The 17,416-nt window shown below is 38.1% G+C and overlaps 1 protein-coding gene across 1 annotated transcript; it reads left to right on the top strand.

Moving 5' to 3' along the window:
- Positions 658-8,222, top strand: LOC109708122 (transcription factor bHLH121). The gene is made up of 5 exons (XM_020229728.1): positions 658-905; positions 2,289-2,410; positions 5,812-5,939; positions 6,311-6,829; positions 7,304-8,222. The coding sequence occupies exons 1-5, from the start codon at positions 769-771 to the stop codon at positions 7,466-7,468; spliced, it is 1,071 nt and encodes a 356-aa protein (XP_020085317.1). The 5' UTR covers positions 658-768; the 3' UTR covers positions 7,469-8,222.

Raw genomic sequence — 17,416 nt, 5'->3', positions numbered from 1 at the left:
AGAGGGAGAGAGAGACAGAGAGATAGAGAGAGAAAGAGAGAGCGAAGAGGGAGGGAGAGGTGCCGGGCTCGGTCTGGGCCTCCTAGGTATACCTAATGAAAACGGTGAATGGTTCACCGTCTTCATAAGGAGGTGAATCGTTCACCGCTTTATGAAGACGGTGAACCATTCACCGCCTTCTCTATGACATGGCCGTATTCACCGAGTGCAGCCTAGATAAGACGGTGAACCATTCACCGTCTTATCTGTGCTTTAGCCCGCACTCTGGGACTTCGCTAAATTAAGCTTGGTAGCAAGCGCGGGCAAGGGCACTGAGAAGGCGGTGAATGGTTCACGCCTTGAGAAGGCGGTAAACCATTCACCGCCTTCTCAAGGGCACTAAGGGGGAGCGGAGGGAGGGGTTATACACTAAAGGCGGTGAATGGTTCACCGCCTTTAGAAGACGGTGAACCATTCACCGGCTTGACGAGCAATTTGCAAAGACGGTGAATCGTTCACCGTCTTTGCGAGAAATGCTGATGTGGCGCCCACGTGGCGAAAGGAGTGTTAGTTTTACAAATAAAATTTTTACAGGATCATTTTGCCAATATTAAAATTCTATAGGGTCATTTTATAAAAAAGCCCTTTTTTTTTTTGCCTCATAGGCGCAATCCGTATAATTCTACGGATGTCTCGTGTGGAGCACGAGTTCCTCCCTTTCTCTCTCTCCAACTCCTCTCCGGGATACAAAACCCTAGATTCCCGGCGAGAGGAGAGGAGTGGGCGTGGATGGATCAGTGGAAGTCGACGGAGAGCCTCTTCCCCGCCGACCATTCGTCGGCGGCGGAGATCGCCGGCGAGGTCTCCCGTCGCCGCTCCGGCGACGCAGGCCCCGATCGGTCGCAGAGCCCGTGCCCGAATCCCAGGTTTGGTTCAATTCGCTCGATCTTTATTTCTTGTTGAATCTTTAGGAACAAATTTGGTTAAAGTTGTGCTGAATTGGATAAAATTATTAATTTGGAGGACAAATCATGTGTTTTTTGTCATTGGAAGGTGTAATTTTGGCATCTGGATTGATTCGAACTTAGATTGGATTGCTTCTACTTAAAGCTTTAGATGCTGTGAGAGAAGCAAATGTTCTTCTCACATGGTCTCTGCCTTACTTATCTCACCTGGAGTAGCTATTACTACTATGTAAAATGTTAGAAAAGTGTCCTCACTTTTGCAGGAGCTGCAACATGGCCAAATGAACCCTTGGTCTAATTTTTTTTTTTTTTTTTACTTGTAGTTTGAATAGCATTCGAGTCACCTAATCCTGGTAAAGTCCTGAACATGGTTGGTAGTTGGTAACATTAACGAGGAAATGGTAATTGATAATCTCGTCAACCATTTTTTCCTTTCTTTGCTTGCTCATTAAGTTGGTGATATAACTTTTGAGCAAAATTTATTTGAGTTGTTACCTGTTATATTTTCAAACCAACAAACTATGCAAGAATGGCATATAGACTACATTAGAGTTATTTGACGCTCAGCATTATTATCTCCTTGAAAATCTTCTTACATGTTTATACCATAGATACTTGCGCTTACGTCAATATTTGTAGGTACTTTTACTACATGTACTTGCACGCATGAACCGAAAAAAAAAAATGCTTACACATATGTATTCATATTTTGTAATTCTATTGAAGTTTATTGATAACTTAAGTTCCTACCTGCTCCTTGTGTATGGCTATTAACATAAGTAGTTTTCAATTGAGATGCATAAGCACCTGCATGTATACCTGCTTACTATACAATTGTTCAGTAGTTTCTTGATAACCTGCTGTAGCCATCTTTAAACGTTTTTATATGCAAGGGAAGCTTAAGAAGGGTTGTCTTTAGCTAAGAGCAACTTAGACTATAGGATGCAAACGCTCGGAGGAGGACAAAGTTCCTAGATGCTAGAGGTGGCTAGGCAGATTTAGCAATCAAGGCATCTCAAAATTGAGAAATATTAGAAAATAATCTTACTTATTATGATGAAATAGCTTTTCAGTTTAGAACTTTGAGAATTGGATTGTCGAGTTAGCAACATTTAATTCTGGGTTTAATTCAATATTATCTTCTGCGCTGCCAAAGTAAAGTGGCTGGATTGCTAATGCAGCTGTTTTTTCTTTTTTGACAACTCCTAAATAATGAAAATTAAAGGATTTCTTAAGAGTTATCTGTTATGAATGCATATGATTTTATGTCAACAAGACTTATTCTCTATTGCTATTCACTTTCTGAACATTGATGTACTAATTAGCTGCTTTAACATTTTTCAGCCAAAGGGTAGAATATGAAGCCAGAAGTTCTATTTCTGCACGCAAAGTTCAGAAAGCTGACCGTGAAAAATTGAGGAGGGACAGACTAAATGAACAATTCCAGGAATTGGGAAAAGCTCTAGGTACAATGCGAGTACACTTTTACATTTACATATGCTGTGGGAAAATTGACCTGCACACACAAATAGTAATTAATGCAGCCAGAAATATAATAACTCGAATAAAAGCTATATCATTCTGAAAGTAAATGTTCTGATGCAATACTAATAAGTGCCAAGATGAAAATAAATAAATCGACGAATGAAAGAACATATCGGGGTGCTCAGAGCCCGTAGGACTTTTTTTATCTTCAGAAAGTCATCTCGAAATAATATTTTTAATTCACAACAAATTATGGTTCAGCCCGTCTCAATTCTGACCCAAAACCACCATCAATGAGCCTATAATTTGAAAGGACAACAGCACAAGACGCTAGCGATAAACGGCAGCGAGAGGAAGGTGTAGAGGAGGAGAAAACCCAATATAGGGCAACAGGAAAAGAGAAGGGAAAGTGCCCAATGCAGAAACAGCAAGAAGGCAATGGGAGAGTAACAGTTCGTCCATGGCACGGACAACACAAGAGGAGGAGCAGAATAACCAGCAATAGGAAGACAATATCAATTGTCAATCCCAAAAAGTCAGCAGAAGTTCTCAATTTATATGATAGATCGACTTAGATCCGACCAGGAATAACATGGGTAAAGTGGCTCAGCAGTCTGGCTATAAGTTAGACCAGCTGGGGTTTAATAGATTTTAAAGTTTAAATCGAACCCAAAACGCAAACATAAAGCTCCATTGATGAAATCTGAACGAAAAGTCTAAGGCCCCGTTTGGATACCCTTAGAAACGTAGCATAGTTAAACTATGCTACACCGGTAGGAAATTTATCCTATGAAGCGTTTGGGAGAAAAAAAAAATATCGTAATTAACTATACTCCAAAAAAGGGAGTAAAATTATAATCCACTCTAACCAAAGGAAAAGAATTCCACCATTCTTGGGCAAAGATGCATCAAGTTCTAACTTTTAAATTTCAACATAGATTTCAAATTTTAAATTTTAAACTTTACAATTTAATTTATATTCAAATTTTTAATTTCAAATTAAAATTTGAATTTTAAATTTGAAATATCAAAAATTAAATTTTATAATTTCATAATTTAAATGTCAAATTTTAAATTTTAAATTTTTTAATTTTATAAATTCAAATTTTAATTTTCGAATATCAAATTTTAAATTTTAGTTTACAAATAATAAATTTCAAATTTTAAATTTTTTAATTAATAATTTCAATTTTTAATTCTAAATTTTTTACTTTCAAATTTAATTTTTAAATTTCAAATTTCAAATTTCAAATTTCAAATTTAGAATTTCAAATTTCATTTTAAATTTTAGTTTTCAAAATTCAAATTTTAAATTTTAAATTTCAAATATCAAATTTTAAACTTCAAATTTTAAATTTATTTTTTAATTTTAAATTTAAAATTCTAAATTTAAAATTTAAAATTTTTATTTCAAAATTTTAAATTTCAAAATTTTAAAATTAAATTTAGATTTTTATATTTTTAATTTTTAATTTTCAAATTTTAAAATTTAGAATTTAAAATTTCACATTTCACATATCAAATTTGAAATTTTAAATTTCATTGAAAGTTGAAATTTGAAATTTTAACTTTTAATTTTAAAATTTAGAGAAATCCCGTGAAATTGCACAATGCGCGTCCAAACAATTTAAAAATTTAATCCGTGGAATTTTTTTAGAGTTACAGGATTCTCTGTTTCATTTGGACCAAAACTATAGTTTATAAATTCCGTGAAGATTTTTTACTGTGCATCCAAACAGGCCCTAAATGGGTAAGAATTAATCCCATGTAGGAAAAAACTGAGTGGGCAATTAATTAAGGTTACACCGAACTTGAACTGATCCTACAACGCACTAAAAACTAGCGAATACGTCAAAGTAATTTTTTCTAAGATAGAAATCTTTTCAAAACATCATGTATCATCGGAATGCAAACCAAAAATCATCTAAAAACAACTAAACAATCAAAATTAAAATAAAAATTATTAAGCAAAAATTTAAACTAAAAGAAACAAATAAATAGGACAAGGCTCATCCTTGAACTGCATCATTAATCAACTCGACTGCCCCATTTTAACTAGCTAATCACATATCTTAGCCATTTTGTCACGTACCTATTTTTATACTGTCAAACATTTGGATAGAGATTGTATATTTGAATTGTATTTGAACTCTCACCAAAACCTTTGATTTCATTCACTTGTCTTGTTAATAGACGCGGTTGAACCATTTTAAATGATATCTTGTAGCTTATTGTCAATTAGTGCCTTCCCTGTGATTGGCATAATATATTTTATTGTGACACAATCATCTTTTTTTATGTTACTAGGCTGTTTTTCAATCATGTTGGTCTCTAACACCGAAGATAAAAGTAGTAAAATACCATATACTGACAACTTAAGATTTCAGAGACAAGTGGTTATTTCACAAGATATTATAGCAGGAGGTTTTGAGTTCAAGTCTGTCCAATCGTCTATTCTTATTTGATTTCCTTCCATTACATATCTAGTCTACTTCCTGGACCTATCAAATCATCTTGAGCGCGAAAATAAGGTAGGGCATTGAGTATAAAATATTAAAACACTGCTCTCTAGCAGCTCAAGCTTTTAGAGACAAACAAAACTTTCACACTAAGTAGTTGAAGCTTTGAACCACCTTGTTTATTAGTTAACCGTCGTTTTTAAACTTTGTTTTTACCATGTGGCCAACAACAACCATGAAATTAGATGGATCTAGATTTATCTAGATAGTAAAATATAACAACTAATAAGAGATTTATCAAAGGTCATTAAGTTAGGAATTCAAATATTAGTGGCATCCCAGAGTTTCTTCTTTCAGATAATTCTGAGTAATGTTGATTTTTTTCTTTATTAAAGTGGAGAAGCAACAGTAATGTTTTTGGAATTGGATTGGTGTGAGCTCAGAAACCTTTAAGCTACACACTTTTTACACGAAAATAAACATAAACTGTAGAGGCCTGAAAATCAAAATCAAGACTGTTGGACATTCTGCGTGATCTAAAATATCTATAGACTTGTATACAAAAAAATCACTAGGTTTTCAAAACATGTATCCCCTGCATTGAATGATGGTCCTTTACTGATCTGGTCCAAAATTTTAGACCTTTGATTTTGATAGTTCTTGTTTGATGGTCATTTGAAATATGGTCCAAAATTTGCGGCTTTCTGCATTAGCGTTTTATATATTATATATAACTTCTATTAGTATGAATTGCAATTTTTGAACCTCTAAGGTTGGGTTCCTTACCAGCCTGTAAGTAGTTCTGTGTCATTTGGTCCCTCTTTGAAATATGTATTTCCCATATTAGATTCTATTGTAGTACAAAAATAATTTTGTATTACAAGCTACTTATAGTTAGCCTATGTGGTTGAAATGAAATACAGATCCAGATCGACCCAAGAATGATAAGGCTACCATTCTCACTGATACCATCCAGATGCTTAAAGACTTGACTGCTCGAGTGAACAGATTAAAAGCAGAATGTGCTTCTCTCACCGAAGAATCACGCGAGGTAACATCATCTCAATTTTGAAAAGTTAGAACTTTTGGTGAGAAGATTATGGTCCTTCACTGATCTGCAGCACGTTTTGAAGATGTGTACTTGAACTTTAAAATTGTGATTCATTACTTAACCTTACAATAGTATCTCTTAAGTTAGAACCTAATTGTATTTGTAACCTTTTGATGGATTTTCTGTAATGTCATACGATATTTTGGTACTTGACGGAATTGTCTGTAACTGTTTTTTTGGAATAAAATAGGAATGAAAGGTCAGGTAATAAAATCAAAATCGGAGAAAGTTAAGAAATCCATTCAAAATGTACTATAGTATAGGTAAGGTCTGTTAGTTTTTACCTAAACTTTATCTTTTCCTTTGTATAGTTGACACAAGAGAAGAATGAGCTTAGAGACGAGAAAGCCACTCTAAAAAGTGAGGTCGACAATTTAAACACTCAATATCAGCAAAGGATTAGGGTTTTATATCCCTGGGCTGCAATGGACCCTTCAATTATGAGTTTATCTCCTGCTTATCCATTTCCAATCTCAGTTCCAATTCCCTCAGCTCCACTTGCTATACACTCATCACTTCCACCATTTCCCTTTTTCCGAAATCCTAGTTCGGGACCCATTCCCAATCCCTGTTCTACTTTTATGCCATATTCTCAGCTTTGCCATGCTCAAGTTGATCAGCTATCAAGTCAACAGTCTCAATTTCCACACCCAAGTAGCAGTAGATCTCGTCCCGCTGGCCAACAAGATTCAAGAAACAAGTCTTCTACTCACCAACAACCAAGTTGCGGTGGAGAGAGAAGTGATAATCATAGTGATGTGGCAACGGAGTTGGAACTAAAGACTCCTGGATCTGTGGGCCCTTCTCATTCAAAAATGGCAAACGATAAGGTAAAAGATTATCTGATTAGAACATAACTTGTAATGAATTCATGCCATTATATTTGAGCAAATGTGCCTACATAGCAAGTGCCTATCTTGCCTGGTTTCTTGGACAAGCTTCCTACTCCGAAAAGCAGCAGTGTGGTATAAAGCAAACAAATAGTCCAAGTGGGAAGCTGGTAAGTAACTTCTGGTTTGCAAAAGCAGGAGCTCCAATCTAAAGCTTTAGTTCATTGCAGGAGAAGCTATTAAACAGATTCTTAATGAAAAGGAAAAAGCTATTACTGCATTTTCATGGATCTTTACTTAAATAACATTTTTGTGGAAGATCCAGGCAGGACAAATGGGCCCTGAATGTGATGCAGTAGTCCGGCCATGAATGTGATGTAGTAGTTTGGATTTTACTGCGCAGTTTGCTTCATTGCAGAACAAACAGCACACTAGAGTAAAAGTTCCTAACGTAGTGACTGCTATTTTTTGTAGGATTTGTCTTCTGAAATGAGGAAAGGGAAACAGAGGCAGCCGGAGAAGAAAGAGAGCGGTTTTGCTGCAGAGGGCAGCAGTTCAAGCCGGTCTTCTTCTTCCAGTGGTGGTGTGCAGCAGAGCTCTTCTAACAGTGTTGAGGATGGCTCAGTTGCAGATAAATAGCTAGACCTGCGCAAATGGCTTGAAGGGATGCGTTCCGGCCAAGCCTGGTTTCAGGCCTAGACGAGACTAGGTCGGGTCGGATAAAATAGAAGAGAATCTTGGGCGAGGGGGTAACAACTGAGGAAAGAAACAATGTGTGCTCCGCTGGATTTTATCAATCCTCTAAATATCAGACCTGGGCCAGCCGTGCGAGTTTGGGCTGGTCAAATGTGTCAGGCCGGATTTGCTCAAGGCTATCAACAATTATCAAAGAGCTCAGCTTTGACAACTGTGAACAACCATTCTTGCTGAAACGAGACCGAGTTCGATGATTCAAGCATGGTTCTTCTAGCATGAAACCGTCAAACATGCTAAAAAACATGAAGCGATACCAAGTTCGATGATTCAAGCATGGTTCTTCTAGCATGAAACCGTCAAACACGCTAAAAAACGTGAGCTCATCATAATGAGAAAATCCGCTCTGTTAGTAATTCCACATCGGCTAGGAACCAATAATCTGATATCATAGCAGGTGTCTCATAAAGAATGCTATAATATTTTCATATAGAGGACGGCAAGATGAAAATAGTGTTGCTTCATTGGCAGTACTTTGATTTGAGTTGTTGTATACGGTTCGTACATGTATAACCAGCCTAAAGAAAACTCTGTGACAACTTGCTTTGTATAATTATGAAATTTGTGCAAGTAAATTGGACTGTGAACTTGTAAATACCTACTAAAGCATCAGCCGTATCTGCAAATTTCTTGTTGTTGATCTCTGCTAGTCAGGTACTTTGTCTGTAATTTCTACATGGAGAAAATTGTACGGTAAATTGCGCTTCTCTTGCTATAGTATTTTATCATATAATTATCATGAAAATGTTGTCATTGCTATAACATATTTGACATGATTTGAAAATCCTTCTTTTCAGGCGATATACGTATTAAAAAAATAAAATAAAATAAAGGGATAATTGCCTATATATTCCTCATGCGTCTGGAAATATTCGATCTATCCCTATTTTTTTTTCTTTCTAAAATGCCCCTCATATGTTCCACCATTATTTTAAAATACCACGCAGTTATCCCCTGTTAGCTTAACTCGAGTTAAACATGGGTTAAATATATACTAGAGTTAAAATCTATATAAAATACCTATTTTACTCCTACCTTATTATGCTAATCCCTTAAGTTATCTCTTTCTCTCCCAACTTGATCGCCGAATTCTTCGCCTCCACCTCGCTGGCTCCTCCGCCTCCACCTCGCCTCATCTCCTCCCAGACCACCACCACCTCCCACACCTCCACCTCCAACACCACCCCTCCCGTCGCTCTTGTCGTCCTCCTAATCCGCCGCTCTCGTCGTCTTCCTCCTCCACCGCCGCCTTGGCCGGCGCCGGGAGCAAGAGGGCCGCAGCGACGATCCCGTCTCGCCCGAGGGAGCAAGAGGACCGCTGGTCCGCCGCCTCCTCTGCAGCTCCAGCGGGAACTCACTTCCGGGGCCGAGGCCGAGCCCGAAAGTCCACTTTCGGGCCATCCCGGACGGGCTCACCGACGACCGGGCTCGCTCGGTCGCACGGTTGCTGGAGCTCGACGCGTCCCTGTGCGGTCCACGAGGCCAGTTTGGCCTTGTGGACCGGATGAGAGGGAGGTCCACGGTGGACCTCCCTCTCATTATATATATATATACTATAGGAAATAATTATTTTTATAAATATTTATTGCATATAGTATTTTTTTTTATAAGAAAATTAATTATATAATATTTTATTTATAAATTTATAATTATTTATTAATATTTTTAAATATATAACTCTTATATATTATTAGTACATGTTTATTATAATTTTAAATATATTTAATCTATATATAAATATTATAATAATAATATATATAGTATAATACCGAATTTTTAAAAATTATATATAAAAATTATATTTGATCCCGAATTTTTAATTGGGGAACGTATAATACCTGTATAAATCACGTATCCGAATAACTGCCGAATCCGTTTTTTAGTCGTATTTTTCAACGAATTTAAAACTTAAAAGACGAATTTTATCCGAATTATATCCGTACCGAATTTTTGCTGAATCCAAATTAACTAACTATGCCTCCAGCACTAAGGTTGGTTTAGCTGCAATCGATCTCATCCGTTCATCTGCTCGCTCCCGACGTGCTTAATTAATTAATTGATATTTGAAGGGCAAATAAGAAAAATATTTACTATATAAAGGGTATATAAGAAAAGTTAGTTACGGTACAAGGGTATATTGGAATGGGCAAAATGGTAATTTTTCAGAGATAACGGTAGCTCACTAACGGAACTTAACTCCAGGGGTATATTAGAAAGACTTGGAACATAAGAAGGGTATTTTCAATATTAGCCTTCCAAGAGGGGTAAATAAGAAAACCGGAAACTTTTCAGAGGCATATAGACAATTGCCCCTAAAATAAAATAAGGAGCAATGGAAATAGCCGAGGACGGGACTTCCAGATTCGAGCAGTAATCACTTCGAGACACTGATGTTGCGCGTATTATATTGGAACTTTCTTATAAAATAATCCTCGAAAAATTTATAATTTGCGAAATGACCCTATAAAATTTATATTTGAAAAAGCAACCTTTTTTTGGCCACGTGGGAGCTAGGTCAGAAATTTTTTTTGAAAATGGTAAATCGTTCATCGTCTTCAGTAAGAGTAAGACGGTGAACGATTCACCGCCTTTATAATATACTAAGTGAAGGCGGTGAATAGTTCACCGCCTTTAGTGCAAATCCCCATTCTTTTCCTGAAATTTTTTCAAGTCCTGGAGGTTGGTGTTGGAACATGGATAAAACGGTGAACCATTCACCATCTTTGTAATATACCAAGTGAAAGCAGTGAATGGTTCACCGCCTTCACTAAGAAGGTGAACTATTCACTGCCTTTAGTACTTTAGTGCAAACCCGCCTTTCGAAGTATGATTGCTGTGCCCTAGAGAAGACGGTGAATCGTTCACCGTCTTCACTAAGACGGGGAACGATTCAACGATTTATGAAGACGGTGAACGATTCACCGTCTTTATTAGGTATACCCGAACCCGACACCTCTTCCTCTCTCTCGTGCTTTCGCTCTCTCTCTCTCTCTCTGCCCCTTCCTCTCCAGTAACCCTCCCTGGTCGCCGCCGCCCCTGCCGCCGTAGCCCCGCCGGTCACTGTCGCTGTCATGCCCTGGACTTCAGCGGAAGCTCACCAGTCACGTGCACAGACCCGCCATGTACACGGCAACCTCAAGTGTACACCAGGCGTCTACAATCAACATATATAGCAAAAGCATAATATCTTAACCAGGTAATCAGAGCAACACTTAAAGTGCATAAGTTGATATCAATACAAAGCCAAATTACAACTTAAAAGTAAAGTACATTCTAACAGTTCCAATATACATCTTTGAATTAAACTAGAATAAGCTTGTATGGGTTCATCTATTTAACATCGAGAAGGCTCTAGCTAGTCGCTGACCCCTTGCCCGGAACCCTAGCCTTTCCCGTTGTGGAAGGTTTTGTACAAAAACAACCAACAAAAGGGCGTGAGAACTATTAAACAAAAGTTCCCAGTGAGTAAGCCGCCGAGAATGGTGAAGTACACCACTAGGTGAACTGAGGCATGAGTAAACAACAATAAGTAAGAAATGTAAATACCACAAATAGATAAAGAAAATTAACTATAAACATGACTCAACAAGATGTGCTTTCTAACATGTCTTATGTACTAGTTCATCATATACAAATTCTAGTCATGCTAATTATCAATTTAATCAGCTATATGTCAAGATTCTTGTAGAACATCGTCATTATAGTTTAACTAGCTAATGACAAAATGTAGCTATCTTCCTACACTAACTGGAGTGTAATCATACAAGTAATGTCGTTATATCTAATGACTACTATGTCCATCTAAGGTTAAACTCATTTACATTAACCGAAGTAATAAGAGACTTACACGTGGTAAAGTCCCGGCTCGTGCCGTGCCTAATGGCCTCGTGAAAGTCAACACTACCCACGGCAATCCACTTCGGCGCTCAGTCTCGTAGAAGCGATCTGCTGTTGCGTAGGCCAACTCCGAAGTGCCGGCTTGTGGGGCGCGACCCTCACAAGCATGTGCGAATGAGCACATTGGCAAGCAAGCGTAATCCATAGTATAGTGTTCACAAGTTCATCATGTCTCTAACATAGAATTTCATCTTTGACACAAGGTCGACCATTAACAATAAGTCAAATTCCACTATCCCCTACTTGGTGACATATTTCTACCAATAAATAGTATGACTTAAACAAGTACATGGTTTACATCATATGAATGATTCTAACGGGCTAGACCCGCATACACACATATAGTCCTCTCGCTACTCCTTACACATAAGGAAAGTGGTTTACTAAGGTCATACTCAATGACTCATTCTGGTTTCATACAATTCATGGCACATATTTTATATCTCTACATAAACCTCCACTACATAGAGTAAACAAGTATTATGCAATTGCTTCTACTTGACTACACAAATATACCATCATATCCAATTCTAGTTATTTAACTAGGTCATATTCAATAGTATATGTTCATATCATGTCATAATATCTCGTTCTGGTTACTTAACTAGATCATATATAAGAACACGAAATTCATGCTAGTTCTACCATGTGAAAGCGATAACCAACTTGTCAACACAAGTATGCAAAATATCATATAAGGTACGCTATACGTGATTCCTCCACAAGTTATTCTACTATATAAATGTATATGTAGGTAACTCCACTATACAGGATATGCTAGAAGCTCTATCATCATGTCTACAATATGGAATTGCATGATTTAACTCAAAGGTAAAACACTATAATACATTATTTACTTAGTTGTGCAATCAAACTAAGTATCATATTCATAGCTTTACAGCTGTTCACTATTGAATGACGTCATACTTGTCTACACAAGTTTGCTAGTATCATGAATACATGCTAAACGAGCAAGTGACCTATGCATACTAAGAAAGTTCCAAGACCTTTCCTCTACTACATAGAGGTTAACTTTACTTTACATACCATGCATGTAATATGCAAACATACTATACATAATCCTTCCTCTACTATGCATATATTATGCAAGCATAACCCCATTCAAGATATATTCAACATGAATATGTAAGAATTTCAATATCATAATATCAAAGTAGACATAGGGAGAATTCATCCATTTCGGTAAGATCAAACCCACCGAATTGCTGTTGACTCTTGTCGATCCCGCAAACGAAGGTGTTCGCTAGCCTCCAAGCATCCTAACAACCATACTAAAATCAGCCAGGAGCGTAGTTACAACCTTTACTAAAAACCTCACATAAGTATCTCATATAGGTAGATTCATACTTAGTATAGCATCCAAACCTCAACTCCACTTCAATTCAGGTTGAAGTACTTCAAAACCAACCTACGAAAGTCACCGAACCTTAACCAAAAGGGTTTCATAAACCTGCTGTGAATTAACCCCACGAACTCTAATAAAACATCTATTACAACATCAAAACTAGTGAAATAGTAGCTAGTTTACCTTCTAAAGCTCCAACTCAGTTTCAACTGAGTTAGGATTGAAGAATCACAGCCAAAACACCTCCTCTACAGCTGCTACAAGCTTTCCCAAACCAGCTGGCAGCAAAGAAGCAAAGCACAAGCTCAAATCCACTACTAATACCTCAAACTAGAGAGAAGTTGGATTCCTCACCTCACCAAACTTCAACTCAGTTACCTGTTGAGTTAGAACAGAGAAACACCTCCAAAACTCTTCTTTCCACCCTTCTATAACAGCTCCAAACCCACCCAACAAGCAAACAACAAGAGAGGAGAAGAAAACAAGCTTAAATCCTCAATTCTACTCAAAAAGACCTCAAAACCTTAGAGAGAGAAAGAGAACAAGTCTTACCCTGTTCTTCAGCTCAATCAGGATAAGAACCAGCTGGGAGGAGTCGACCAGAAGCTTAAAAGGATAAGTTTTGAAGTGAAATTACCAAAACAATCTCAATCCACGTAGCTGCTGTATTGGGTACCGGTACTCGGGCATAGGGGTACCGGTACTTAGTGCAAAATACAGAATTTCGCAACTTCAATGCACTTTCGCTCTTCCGGCCACTTGATCAGTCAAGTAACATGCCGAAAATCTCTCGACAACCCCTCACAAAATCTAGAATAGTTCCAATTACTATTCTAACACTCGAACTTTGTAATTTGCTAAAGTTCAATGTACTTGTGACATACTGGACCTTTGGAAATTGCGAGATTCGAGTGTTTGATCCGTGTGACGAGCCATCTCAGACTTTCTGAAGGGTCGTAGACAGTGTTCCGACCCATGGTTCGAGTCCCGAGAAGTGAGGTTTAAGGCCGAGCACGAAAACCCGAAAAATCGTATTTTTGGTTAGCTCTCGGGTTGCCTTCAGAGGGCTGTGTACCGGTACGGGAGTGATGGCTGTACCGGTACAGCCATCGACTTTGGCCGCTTCTCAGCCAACCCGAGGCTCGGGCTGGGCGTTTTCGTAGAAGGTGTACCGGTACGCGGGCCCGTGTACCGGTACGCAGTGCAGATTCTGAGCAGTTTGAACTGCNATTGTAGACGCCTTATATGTGTAGACATATGGCGGGTCTGGGCACGCTACCGGGAGGGCCTCCGCCGGTCCCGGGGCGTGACAGTACTACAGTCGCCCCCCGCATCTACCGCCTCTGCCAACCTCTCTCAGCAACCCACATTTCAGGTAGCTCCATTGCTACTTGTTGGATTTTCTCAAAATCTTTACTTAAAGTTTTTAGTTAATTAAGTTAGGTTTTTATTTAATTTTATTACTCAATTAGCTATTGTTGGCTATCAACTCCATGGCATTGTTAGTATTGTTGGCATTGTTGGCATTGTGGTAGCAAGTTAGACTTGTAAAAACTAAGTTTAAAGTAGGTTAAGCCATTAGCCATCGAGTGAATGTTAACCTATTGCCAATTTATAATTGGTGTAAAAACTAGGTTTAGAATAGTTAACCGTTTGCCAATTTTACAATCGGTGTAAAAACTAGGTTTAGAATGATTAACTATTTTTTCTGTTGGAAATAGTAGTAGTATTCTTGATTAGATACAACTTTTCAATAAATATGAGCTCTTCCTTGTCAAAACTCTTTGTTGGAATTTTGTGTGTGGTAGAGAAGCATCCATGTGATCCCTTAGCTCTTTGAAAGTTTTTTTTTTTATAGTTAAAAGAGCTAGTCGTCGGATGTCTCTAAGTGTTCATTGGGATGGACAGTTAGTTATGGATGAAAATGGTCCCCAATATGTCGGCGGTCGAAAGAAATTGATCGTGATTCGTTCAGATACGGCATATACTAATTTTGAGACGAGAATGTATCATTTAGCTAATTGTAGTAGAGAAGAATATCGTCTTAAATTCACAATTCGATGCCCTACGGGAGCGAATGAATATATAGCTCACGATATAGTAAATGATGAATCATTGGAGGGATTAATTGGATTGTTTGAATATTATGGACGTGTGTCGGTATACATCGAGAAAGATTTATATCTGTCAGAGATACAAAATCAGTCGTAAGATGCGCACAAGACTACTTCATAATGATATCGATGTGGTTTTTTCGAATAACCTAATTGGTGACCGCGAAATTGGTAACGAACCAGGCGTCAAGATAACAAAGTAAGTGATATCTCTAGATTTTGGTGAATATTTTTTTTAATTATTAAATATTTTAATAAATCTCAATTATAATACTGCAGACAGAGTCAGTCTCAATGTGCGCAACCCTCAACGTCACGTGCACAACCCTCGACCTCACGTGCACAACCCTCGACATCACATGAACAACCCTCGCCATTACGTGCACAACCCTTGACCTCATGTCACACCCCGCTCCCTGCCAATTTGGTCGGGTTCGGGCCACGTCAACAGACGCCGAACGGATAGGGCCTCCCCTGCCCGCCCAAGGCTCCAACCACAAGTATAATTAAGCAATCAAACAAAGAGATTTCCAATTATATAAGGCTTGCGCGAGGGCAAGCAACAACGAAAGCGAAAGCTCTAAGCTAAAACATACAACCATATATAATATTTGATTACATTTAAACCAAATACTAGTAAACTAAAACTATTATATCCATTTGCTTTTATTCATAATTTCTTTTTACATCATAATGATTCTCCAAAATATATGAATTGTTTTCAACTTTTACATCTATAAATCAACAAAATAAAAGTTGATACATGAACCAAAAAGGGAATGACTAAAATGCAAGTACTCCGGTGGCCACTAGCTATGGCGCGATACCCTTGCTTCGATCCTCCGCCGCCCCGCTCGCGCTCGGATCTGTAGGGTTAGTGGTGTGAGAACTACAACGAAGTTCCCAGTTGGTTCGGCAACCGACCTCGCCGACTTACCCACTAGGTCTATTCCAGCATAAGTATTTGAAAGAAAGAGAAAAGTAGCCAATACTAATGCTAATACTATGCCTGCAAGAAAGCTGTCAGTGGATATATATAATCAAATATGAATGATTATGCATGCATGCTCTTTTCCATAACTTTACCTTGGCTTTTACCCAATCTTACCGGTTAACCTTGTTAACCCCAATAACTCATAACCCAAAATCCCTTTCATTCGGGGAAGCTCTAAGCACTACAAGACCCGAGGGACCGTCTTCGGGAACCGTGCTCCCCGTGGTGACAATTCCGGAACGCACCGCTTGAGGAGGAGCTACCTCCCTCAAGCCAAGACTTATCGTAAGTATCGATCCAATTCCCACTTAGGAAATGTATAGCCACTAGCCATAATACCACTATCATAATAGGTTTCTACCTATTTGTTCATGTCACTTTCTAAGTCATTCTTGTCATAAGGCCACTAATAGTTAAACCTTGTTTAACGATTCATGTCTCAATGCCAATCATATCTCTAATGTCAATGTCACATTTATTTACTATTATCTTGGACAAAGTCTCACATTCATACAAGTTTAGGGTCCCAACATACATGTCCACTATGGCTCAAATCATTTTCCATGTTCAACTACATTAGAAGCATATAAATAAAATTAAACCATTATTCACATGTAAACTACCCTAATATGCATGAATGACTATTGACATAATGCTCAAATGAAAGGTGAAATCGATATAGAAGGGAATCCAACGATTCCGGCGTGCACCCCCCACCTCGAATGATAGTAGGGAAGTTGTGGTTCGATCCTCGTACTCTACGAACTCCGATCCCGTGTGCTACGGCGATCTACAATAATTTTAGAGCCAAATTAGGCTTTATACTACAAACTCATATCTAGTCGACGAACGGAGTTGTCCCACGCGTCGAAAATACTCCTAATTAGGTTTCCAAGGGGTCAATTTACCTTGAAAACACCCGGAGGCAAAAGTCCCAAAATTCATGCCCTAACAATGTCATATAGGGATTTTTCCTAGATTGATCTTGTAACTACGCAAATTCTAGCTTAGAATCATCTAGGAAACTCTCTAATACCATTTCTAAGCTATTCGTATCATTCCTAGGGCATCTAACATGATCCCTAGATAACCACCATGAGAGGACATTGAGTTTCCATGATTTTCATGGTGCTCAAGCCTCAAAAGGTTTCTAAAGCTAGAAACAAACTCAAAACTCCCAAAACCTAGGGTGAAATCCAAACCCTAGATGGGCTTTATAGTAAAACTTACCTTAGCCCAAGCTCCTCCCAAGATCCTTATTGTTGGAGAGCTCCTTGATCCTCTAAACCTCCAAAATCTCCTTCTCCAAGCTTTCTCCCAAGCTCCTCCCTTGCCCTAGATGAGTTTTCTAGAGAGAGAAAGAGAGAAATGTGAAGGAGAGGGTGTGTGGGGTGTTGGCTGTGAAGGGGAGAAGTGTTGGGGTATTAACATGTTGTAACATTTGCAACTAAGCCCCCCCAAAA

Source organism: Ananas comosus, linkage group 3 (genome assembly GCF_001540865.1).
Source record: "Ananas comosus cultivar F153 linkage group 3, ASM154086v1, whole genome shotgun sequence".
In the NCBI taxonomy this organism is placed as follows: domain Eukaryota; kingdom Viridiplantae; phylum Streptophyta; class Magnoliopsida; order Poales; family Bromeliaceae; genus Ananas; species Ananas comosus.
Note: the sequence above shows the minus strand (reverse complement) of the source record. Positions and strands in the feature narration are given on the sequence as shown.